The sequence below is a fragment of the Abramis brama genome (genome assembly GCF_963993115.1).
Source record: "Abramis brama genome assembly, chromosome: 6".
Classification (NCBI taxonomy): Eukaryota; Metazoa; Chordata; class Actinopteri; order Cypriniformes; family Leuciscidae; genus Abramis; species Abramis brama.
The window spans coordinates 46492806-46503463 of NC_139968.1; the positions used below are offsets into that span (position 1 = coordinate 46492806).

General features: G+C 40.4%; 1 protein-coding gene across 4 annotated transcripts; it reads right to left on the bottom strand.

Annotated features, from left to right (window-relative positions):
* Nucleotides 1-1135: 1135 nt before the first annotated feature.
* cry3b (cryptochrome circadian regulator 3b) lies at nt 1136-9798 on the bottom strand. Of its 4 annotated transcripts, none has more exons than XM_084117335.1 (15): nt 9632-9798; nt 8452-8626; nt 7752-7860; nt 7148-7290; nt 6678-6862; nt 5999-6096; nt 5636-5776; nt 4485-4796; nt 4138-4289; nt 2990-3192; nt 2710-2823; nt 2565-2624; nt 2420-2479; nt 2222-2337; nt 1136-2128 (listed from the first exon to the last, which is right to left on the bottom strand). In XM_084117335.1, the coding sequence occupies exons 2-15, from the start codon at nt 8610-8612 to the stop codon at nt 2087-2089; spliced, it is 1896 nt and encodes a 631-aa protein (XP_083973461.1). In that variant the 5' UTR covers nt 8613-8626; nt 9632-9798; the 3' UTR covers nt 1136-2086. The 4 variants fall into 4 exon arrangements, with proteins under 4 accessions (XP_083973461.1, XP_083973463.1, XP_083973462.1 ...); XM_084117337.1 differs by having other exon boundaries at nt 1136-2125; nt 9632-9783; XM_084117336.1 differs by having other exon boundaries at nt 1136-2125; nt 2565-2627; nt 9632-9783.
* Nucleotides 9799-10658: the final 860 nt, after the last annotated feature.

Genomic DNA, 10658 nt, shown 5'->3' on the forward strand with positions numbered 1-10658 from the left:
GTTATGAGCAGATAACGTACTCTACGAAAAGACACAAACAATCTTAGCTACGCTAGTTAAATTTGTATGTCAAAAAGCTAATCGTAAAGTATGGAAGCTCGTTTCCGCCTTAGAAAAAAAAATGTCATTCTGACTTTTTTCCTCACAATTGTGAGTTTATATCTCGTAAATTCTGAATTGCGAAGAAAAAAGTCAGAATTGTGAGGGGAAAGTCGCAATTACTTTGTTAAAATAATTTTATTTACTCTTTCTCAAGTATATGTTGCAGAAGTCTGAGGAGAATCTTGATTGATTCTTAATTTTGATGTGATTATGTGCAGAAACTAAGGAGGCTAACTGGTTAAATTATTGACTAATATTGTATATTATAATATCTTAACAGGCTAATCAATTAGCTTAGTAGTATTATTTATATAACTATTTATTTATGCACAGTGTATTTTAGAAGGCTAATCAGCTAGCTAACTCTGAAATCTATGTAGCAGCAGCAACACATGATAGCTTAGCAGGCTAATCTGTGAACTTGCTAACTGAAATTATTGTAGTAACTTGAACACGTTTTGATATCTTAGCTTGCTAATCAGTTACGTTACTAACGAAAATGTACTATATTGAGCATGTGATAGCTTAGCAGGCTAATCGGTGAACTTACTGAAATTATTGTAGTAACTTGAACACGTTTTGATAGCTTAGCTTGCTAATCAGTTACTAACGAAAATGTACTATATTGAACGTGATAGGTTAGCAGGCTAATCTGTGAACTTGCTAAATGAAATTATTGTAGTAACTTGAACACTTTGCGATAGCTTAGCTGGCTAATCAGTTTCGTTACTAACTAAAATGTATGTAGTAACTTGATCAGGCAATGCTAGCCGATTATTTGGTTGTCAGCCATAAAATTTGACTACATTTATCTTATGCTAACTGAACAAAAATGTTTAATTAGCTTTGAATATATCTTACCTTTATATCACTGCAGTCAGCTCAGTCTCATTCACAAGAACATAAAGTAATCACTTAACCTGGATATTTAAGTTAAAGAATGTTCAATGTACGAACCGACATGCTAGCAGCTAACTCTTTACGAGATGGAAAAATGATCAAAATCTATACAATAAGAGACATACATGCTCAATTTGTGTTAAAATATTTTTTATTAGCTGAATGATGAAGTACCACACACAGACTAAGAAACAATTGCTGGTACGATATACATTTACTGTATATATATACATTTAAAATTCAAAACAGCTATGAGTTTTCTGTAGAAAAACACAGGCAGTAAAAATATACTGCTGTTATATACAAAATGCTGGAGGACGTGGAGATGGAAACATGGATGAGAATAACAGGAGACAGTAATGTACAGCGAGCAATGGAAGACCAATGAGGTAAACTGTGCAAAAAACACTTGAACCAACGTTTGTCATCTCCAACGACAATCTAAACAAAAGACAGTCGTTGACACAGAAGATGGGACAATCCTTCATCTGTGATACAGTTACAAGTAGTTTGGACCCAAACGTGTTCGACCCCGGGACCATGTGACTCACGTCGCCATGGAAACAGATGCAGGTATTTACAGGTGAGGCCGGTTCTTCGGTAATACTAAGTGAATCTGGATCCGTCTAAATGTGGCGTGATGCGTTCTTCTTCGGCTGTTTACGATTACTTCAACATAATTCGAATAGAAACGATAAAAACAAACTATTGTTTCTAATTTGGCGACGAAAATGTGTCAACCAATAAGACTTGAGCTTTGGTTAACGTGTTCGTCAAGTACAATATAAATCCAGAACTATCAAAACATTTAGACGAACATTCGTTTGACTGTAGTGAACAAGACCGTTCATGTAGTGTTTTGGTGTGAAAGGTCACGACAGTATTTACATCTGATTTTTAAAATCAATACTTGGGATAATAAATAAACATTATAATTTTGTCGTTTTTAAAACGTTAAAATTAGGTCTACGCCACAATCTGACTGGATCAGCCGTTTAATCGTTTTTTAATTACTCCGAATGTTTGTGCTTAACACGCGATGGAAATTTACGATACATTTTGCGAATCCGTCAGTGGGTGGGGCTTAAGAAGAGAAGGCCACGCCCCCTGCGTCTTCCCGCCTCTTCTGGAAAAAAAAACAGGAATTGATATCGTTAATAGAGCTGATTGTTTCTAATATGTTAAATTAGCAAAACGTTAGTTTTGACCTCTTACGGACCTCGTAATCTTTCAGTTGCGCTGAGGGGGAGGGGCTATTGTCACCATGGCAACCGTTATGCTCCGCCTCCCTTTCCTTCTTTCCAGTCCCACCCCCGACCGGCCAACTCAAACGCCCTAAAGCAGATCAACATCAAAGTTTATTCGCAAACCACTGAAGTTCCAAAACATTATATATTTTCATGCACATTTTTTTTACCTGGTTGTTGTGGGACGGCGAACTCGTGGCCGTGGTTCGTGTAGGGCGACGTACGGTGGCCTGCAGGAGACAAACACAAAAACATTTTCAGCAAACCTTCACAAAAGGTCACTGAATAAACCAAAGGACTTGTTGATGGACTCACCGAGGGAGTTTCGGTATCTTGAGCCACGGTGTTTCAGTCCGGGCTGCTCTCTCCTGACCCCTGCTGGACACACAGAGCATTACAGCTCACTGATTTTAGTTCAAACACACTTATGTGATGTTGACGTCTGGTTGTAAACACTCACGTTGAGGCGGCGCGCTGCTCGGCATCCTCCGGCGCTCAGGGGGCGCTGTTGCCCCTCGGGCGTCATTTACACCCACGTCCTCCGTGTGGTTGGACGGAACAGCGGCGAGAAGACCTGACGGATGAAAGAAAATGAGAAGGAGCGATCAAAGCCAATACCACCTTGTCTCCCTTGTCTGAGATATATATATGAGGCATTTCTCTCTACACACACCGCGGGTCCGCTTACATCGACATGTTTCTACAGTGGCCCTAAACGGTGAGGTTGAATGTGCTCTTACTGAGTCCGCGGTATCTGGAGAGCTGCTGGTAGATCTGCCTCATCCTCTCGATGTTCAGGCGACTGGCCTCCGCGTGGTTCACCATCGGTTTGGGATAGTCCACGCCAATCACGCATTTAGCGGCGAGCTGCACGTCTTCCGGCGCGTTCCAGGGGTCGTAGATGAACTTGGCTGGAAAATCTCGGAGGACGGGTAAGTATCGTCTGGAATCAAAGGGAGAGATTAACATCACAACCTCCACAAAACCAGACGCACACAAACATACAGACGTCAAGAGATAAAACTGAGGCTTCAGCAGAATTCAGAACAGAACTCCTTTGAGTGTGAATCTGATCTTAATCAGCTCCTTTGAGTCTGAATCTGAACTGAATCAGTTCTTTTTAGTGTGAATCTGAACTGACTCAGTTCTTTTTAATGTGAATCTGATCTGAATCAGTTCCTTTGATTGTGAATCTGATGTGAATCAGCTCCTTTGAGTGTGAATATGATCTGAATCAGCTCCTTTGATTGTGAATCTGAAATGAATCAGCTCCTTTGAGTGTAAATCTGATCTGAATCAGTTATTTTGAGTGTGAATCTGAACTGAATCAGTTATTTTGAGTGTGAATCTGAACTGACTCAGTTCTTTTTATTGTGAATCTGATCTGAATCAGTTCTTCTGAAGTGTTAATCTGAATTGAATCAGCTCCTTTGATTGTGAATCTGATGTGAATCAGCTCCTTTGAGTGTGAATATGATCTGAATCAGCTCTTTTGAGTGTGAATCTGATCTGAATCAGTTTTTTTGTGTGTGAAACTAAATTGAATCAGCTCCTCTGAGTGTGAATCTGAACTGAATCAGCTCCTCTTAGTGTGAATCTGATCTGAATCAGCTCCTCTGAGTGTGAATCTGAACTGAATCAGCTCCTTTGATTGTGAATCTGATGTGAATCAGCTCCTTTGAGTGTGAATATGATCTGAATCAGCTCTTTTGAGTGTGAATCTGATCTGAATCAGTTTTTTTGTGTGTGAAACTGAATTGAATCAGCTCCTCTGAGTGTGAATCTGAACTGAATCAGCTCCTCTTAGTGTGAATCTGATCTGAATCAGCTCCTCTGAGTGTGAATCAGTTCCAGTCCAGTCGTGTCGTGCAGCGGTGTGTATTCCCACCTGATGAAGTCTCCGTTTGGGTCGATCCTCCGGCCGAATCCCACGGGACAGTAGCAGTGGAAGAACTGCTGGAAGAAGGAGCTGCAGGAGTGGCAGAGCCAGCTCCCCGCGTTCACACTCCAGTCTGCGTCCAGCAGAAGCTCCTCGAACACCTGCCAACACGCTAACGTCATTACACACGCCATTACCCATGAGCAGGGTTTGAAATGAACACCCACCAACCCACTAAATGCGGGTACAAATCAACTGTGGCTGTCAAATCACTAGTTAATTTGGTGTGTTATTATGTTTACTCACTTCACACACACACACACACACACACACACACAGAGAAAGCCCTGCTTCACCTTCATGCCCTCCTCCCAGCTGATCCACAGGTCTCCTCGGGTCAGGAAACAGGCCACGGCGTGTCGAGCCAGATGATGGATCCAGCCCTCCTGACGCAGCTGGGTCATGATGGCGTCGATCCAGGGGAACCCGGTGCGGGCCTCGGCCCACTTGGCCAGCGCCTCGGCGTTGCGGTCCCACGGGATGCGGATGCAGATCGGGTTTCCCTCCGCGCGGTCGAAGCGCGGGTTATTAGTGGCGGCCGTGTAGAAGAACTCTCTCCATAAGAGCTTGTCGTACAGAGAGATGGAGGGGTTTGCGTTCTTCTTCACCTGTAAACATCATCAGTATAATTATACGTTATATTAAGCCGCGTTTCCACCGCAGGAACTTTCCCCAGGAACTAGGAACTTTGGGATGGGACTCGGTGTGTTTACACCGCAAGAACCAGCGTCTAAATCAAGTTCTGGGTAAATATTTCCAGTGTGTGTCTGTGTGAGTGCAAGCTGTTGAAGCTCCGCCACCTGCGCCGGGAGCAGCAGCTCATTTGCATTTAAAGGGACACACACAAAACGGTGTTTTTGCTCACCCTCAAAAAGTGACAATTTTAACATGCTATAAGCTTTTAAATCAGATAGAAATTTTATTTTAATATCAATTAAAGTAGATATTTTATATAGTTTATTTAATATGTATATTATATATATTTTTTTTATGGTTTTAAATTAAATATATTACAATATATATTTATAATATATATTTTAATATCAATCTAAATTAGATATATTAGTAAGTTTTTAAAGTTAAGCATATTATTATTTATATTTTATAAATAATTTAAATTTGATATAATATTAACAGACATATAAGGGTAAAAGGTTTAAATTTTGATATATTACAATATATTTTAAGTCTCTTTTTATGTTATTCTATTATAGAATATATTTAAATATCAATATATATATATATATATATATATATATATAATTTTAAAATAATATAAATTAGCTATATTACAATATAAACTTTATAATGTAAAAGGATTTTAAATTATATTACATTTTAAGTGAGTTTTTGTAGGTTAGCTATATAATACATAGTAATATATTGTTAGATGAGATGTATTGTGAGATATGTAGTTGAGAAGCTGTGTTGAGTAATGTGTGTGTACCTTCTTGTAGAGCTGAGTGAGTTTGCAGTGGAACAGGCGGCAGGACAGGCAGCCGAAGCGCAGGTACGGACTCAAGCCCAGTGGACTCGCCAGCAGAGGACTCGAGTTCTGCTTCGGGCGCTCGAAGTTCTCCTGCCATGCCTGTGTGTGTGTGAGAGAGAGAGAGAGAGAGAGGGAGAGAGGGAGAGAGGGAGAGAGAGATTGGGTTAGTGCGTGTGTGTGTGTGCACGGGTTAGTGTAAGAGGACAGAATATACAGTTTGTACAGTATAAAAACCATCACGACTATGGAATGTCCTCACAAGTATAGCAAAACAATCCTGTGTGTGTGTGTGTGTGTGTGTTTGTGTGTGTGATGCCATACCGCAGTGGAATCGGGTCCGAGGTGTCGGTCCATGCGTCTCAGCGCCTCTGATTCTCCGCCGGGCCACACGGCAGGAGCCAAACCCTCGGTGTCGAACCCTGAACACAAACACTCCCATCATGCACTGCTCTGACCACACTGGATCTGTGTAAGTGTGTGAGTGAGTGTGTGAGTGTGTGAGTGAGTGAGTGAGTGAGTGTGTGAGTGAGTGTGTGTGTGAGTGAGTGAGTGAGTGAGTGAGTGAGTGAGTGAGTGAGTGAGTGAGTGTGTGTGTGAGTGAGTGAGTGAGTGAGTACGTGAGTGAGTGTGTGTGTGAGTGAGTGAGTGAGTGAGTGAGTGAGTGAGTGAGTGAGTGAGTGAGTACGTGAGTGAGTGAGTGAGTGAGTGAGTGAGTACGTGAGTGAGTGTGTGTGTGAGTGAGTGAGTGAGTGAGTGAGTGAGTGAGTGAGTGAGTGTGTGAGTGAGTGTGTGAGTGAGTGTGTGAGTGAGTGTGCGCGTGAGTGAGTGAGTGAGTGTGTGTGAGTGAGTGTGTGCGAGAGTGAATGTGTGAGTGAGTGTGTGCATGAGTGAGTGAGTGTGTGTGAGAGTGAGTGTGTGTGTGTGAGAGTGAATGTGTGAGTGAGTGAGTGAGTGAGTGTGTGTGTGTGTGTGTGTGTGTGTGTGTGTGAGTGTGTATTACCCAGCTCCTCCAGCAGGGGGACGCCGTATTTCTCTGTGTGGTTGTCGCTGACGGGCGTCACACAGTTTCCCATCAGCTCCAGTGTGGGTGGGTCCAGCGGGGGTTCTGGCGGCTCGATGCTGCTCGCTAGCGTCTGGAAGCGCTTGAACGTTAGCGGAGGCTGACCGCCGTTCAGTTCGATGATCCTGACAGCCAATCAGAGAACAGCGTCAGTCAGATTCAGTGATGAGTCACTGCAGTCAATCGACTCATTTAAATGAACCAGATGATTCACCAAGTGAACCGATTCATCGACAGCATTCAGTTAGGCAGTGGCTTTAAAGGGACAGTTCCCCCAAAACTGAACATTAGCCCATGGTTTACTCTCCCTCAACTCATCCTAGTGTGTATGACACTCTTCTCTGAGACGAACACAGTCAGAGTTATATTAAAAAATGTCCTGCTCCTCCAAGCTTTATAATGGTTCTCACCGGTCGAGGTCGTAGAGTGTGTGTGAGATCTTCACGATGACCTCCACCCCCGCCTCAGACGCCAGCTTCTTTATGGCAGCGTCTCGTTCCTTCCCGAACGGCTCCGAGTCGCACTCGAACGTCAGCCGCGACACCTTCCACTCCTGACACACACACACACACACACACGTCACATATATGTTTACCCCTCATCCTTCCCTCGCCCTAAAAATGACCCAAAGCCTTAAAATTACACGTTTTTTTTTTTTTTTTGGTAAAAAATAGTAATTTAGAAGCACATTCCTCACATTCTTTCAACTTAAATTCAAAGTAACTCACAATTTCATGCATAACTCTTTTAATTCAACTCTAAATATCTGACATTGAGTGTCTTTGAGCTCTTGTGGATAATAATAATATAAGATGATGTTTCATGACTCTAGATGGCCTTATATCTCTATATGGAGTAAATGAGCTGTTCCTCTGGGTCCTAAAGCCAGTTCTATCTAATTAATTTTTTTCTATAAAACTTTTCAATCATTTTTTGGTAAAGTTTTAGCATTTTTAGTTTAGTCTTGGACCCCTCTGATGAACCCTCAATTGTAAAAAAAAAAGTGTTGTGCACCTTGAAGAGTCGCGGGAAGATGTTGGCCGGCTGACCGCGGATGACGAACAGACGAGAGTTGAGTTTACGAAGACTAGCATCCAGATCCTCCAAACACTGCAGCAGAAACCTGGAATAACACACACACCACAACATGAGTAATAACACACACCCGACTCTAGACATACCTGAAGCTTGTTTTCATTTAATGTATTATTATTACCTTTGAAGTATTATTAGCATCATTATATACTGTTAATGAATAATAATCAAGCCTTCATGCATTAACTAATGAACCTTATTGTAAAGTATTGCCATATATATATATATATATATGTTAGTTAATAATCTTGTGTTATTGGTGTGTTATTGTTATTCTGAAGGAGAGAAGTACTATGATGACATATATGATGTCATCCAAACATCTTTGGTTTGAGTTCATCACGTGAGTGAAAGTTTGTGTCATTCTTTAAAGATCCACCAGACGGCGCCATTCAGCATCAAACACAAGCCAATGAAACCCTGCGTACGTACGTGCGAGTGAGTGTGTGTGTGTCTGTGTGTGTGTGTGTGTGCGTGTCTGTGTCTGTGTGTGTGTGTGCGAGTGAGTGTGTGTGTGTGTGTGTGCGTGTCTGTGTGTGAGTATGTGTGTGTGTGCGAGTGAATGAGTGTCTGTGTGAGTGTGTGTGTGTGTGAGTATGTGTGTGTGTGTGTCCCTCACCTCCACCTGTTGACGCCCAGGTTGGAGGCCCCGGCGAACCAGGGGTCCAGGAAGTAAACGCAGCGCAGTGATTGGGCGCCGCGCAGGGCCTCCAGCAGGGCCGGGTTGTCATGGAGACGGAGGCCCTTACGGAACCAGTGGACCGAGTTGATGGAGGACATGATCGGATCTCTCCCTGAAACATCAGCATCATCATCATCATCATCTTCATCTTTATCATCATCATCATCATCACTCATATCAACACACACCCCTATATCACATGACCAGTCAACATATTTTTATAAAGATCTTATATATTATTACTATTATTATTTTCATCAGTAACACATTAAATTAATAACACTAGAAGGATGTTTATTATTACTATTATTGCTACTACTAATACTAATATTCATATTTAACTGTATATGTATATATAAAGCATCATGATACATTTTTGCTAATTTGTTTATTATACTATTTTATAAATTATTACACTTTACATGTATTATTGGTTTATAAGCATTTAATTAAAGTTTAATTCAAAACTAGTATTATTATTAACACATTAAATTAAACAAGTCTTCAAGTGTTATTAATTGAATGTGTTGATGATGATAATGATAATTATCGATAATAATAATAATAATACTTGTTGCAGGCTGTTTTATTGTATTAATAATAACATTAATAAATACTTCAAGCTGTTTTAATTTAATTATTAATAATAATTATGCTACTAATACTAACAATAATATAATATTAATATGTCTACTATTTGATATATTATTATGCTTTTGATGTATTATTTTATAAATAAAAAAATGCAATAATATTTCACCTTTTACTTTTTTTTTTTTTTTTTTTACTTTTTACAATTACTTTTTACATAAAATGAAACATAAATGATAAAGCAGATTCCAGATTAAAGGCTATTAAAGGCATTGCAGACATTATCATCATACGTTTTACATAATCATGTTTAAATGTCTAATAATCGGACCCTCAGTCCTAAAATTGGGTCACTTACATCATCAAATACCACAAAAACATTACAAATAAACAAAAGGTTTCGGTTTAAACACAGCTGTGTGTGTTCTTAACAAATGGGTCATGATTGGGTTTTTATGTAACCTTTATGTCGAGTTCATATTCGATACATTCATTAGATATCATCAGAATGTAAGAGCAGACTTACCTGAGGCGACACAAATATAGTCAAATGATTTTATGTGACTCCAAGTGATATTTTCATGTCAGTTTTAATAAATATATCCGTGTAAACACTGCAGAACTGGTCAGATCTCTAAACTCCAGTCTCACAGAACCGGGACAAATCAGCACAGTTTCATAACGTTTCTGCGCACTGCGCATGCGCCAACACCAGCGACTAACGCAGCTCACAGACACTCACAAACTAGATGTTACCCCACAGCTTAATATCTAATGTTTTAAGGGTTGTAAAGATAGATAAGCGGCTGGGACCTCTAAATATTCATGTTTCCGTGTAAATACTGATAAAAAGACTGTTTGATATTAATTGTATATTATTGAGCATTTAAAACGATGTTTCTTTCTATAGTTTTACATCTATGCTGCCCGTGCGCTGTCTCGATAGGTCACGCTGCTCGTGCTCCACATATGGAGGCCGCTCATTGGTCCGCATTAGAGTGACGTCAAAGGATCCCTCTCACGTTTATGCGGCGTGGATGTACATAGCTTTGCGAGTAACTTCGAATGATTTTGAACATTAAATACGGTTTAGTATGATTTTAAAATTCGGTCCGGCCATTCAGTTGCCATTTATGTCCACTAACGACGCTGTAATAACCGAATATCCGAGGATCCCTTACCCCGCCTTCTTCCCTCATCCGCTCTCTGATTGGTCGCGTCCTCAGAATCCCGGATTATCACGGGCGCGACTCCATAGGGCGCCATTTTGGATCTGAACGCGCGGTTTCAGTACACCACTGGAAAATACCGTTGAACAGCAGGAAACTGTTGCCTCTGAGAGTTGCCAAGAGACTCTCAGCTTTTTTATCATAGCAATCTTATTTACGATGTAAATTTACATTATACATAAAATACAATTTCTTCATATGTTGATACAGATTAAATTATAAGATATTATTTTTTTTAAACTTTTGAAAAGTTTACTGTTTAACAAAAAACTGAGGGGAAATACTGTATGTTGCGTTGTATTGAGTGCGGGTTTGTGACAAATA

Coding starts and splice junctions, on each gene's coding strand:
- cry3b (XM_084117334.1), bottom strand. CDS start 8,612: ATGTCCTCCATCAACTCGGTCCACTGGTTCCGTAAGGGCCTCCGTCTC. Junction 4,797..5,635: donor TCACTCAGCTCTACAAGAAG/GTACACACACAT, acceptor TGATGTTTACAG/GTGAAGAAGAACGCAAACCC. Junction 3,193..4,137: donor CCAAACGGAGACTTCATCAG/GTGGGAATACAC, acceptor CTTTGATTCCAG/ACGATACTTACCCGTCCTCC.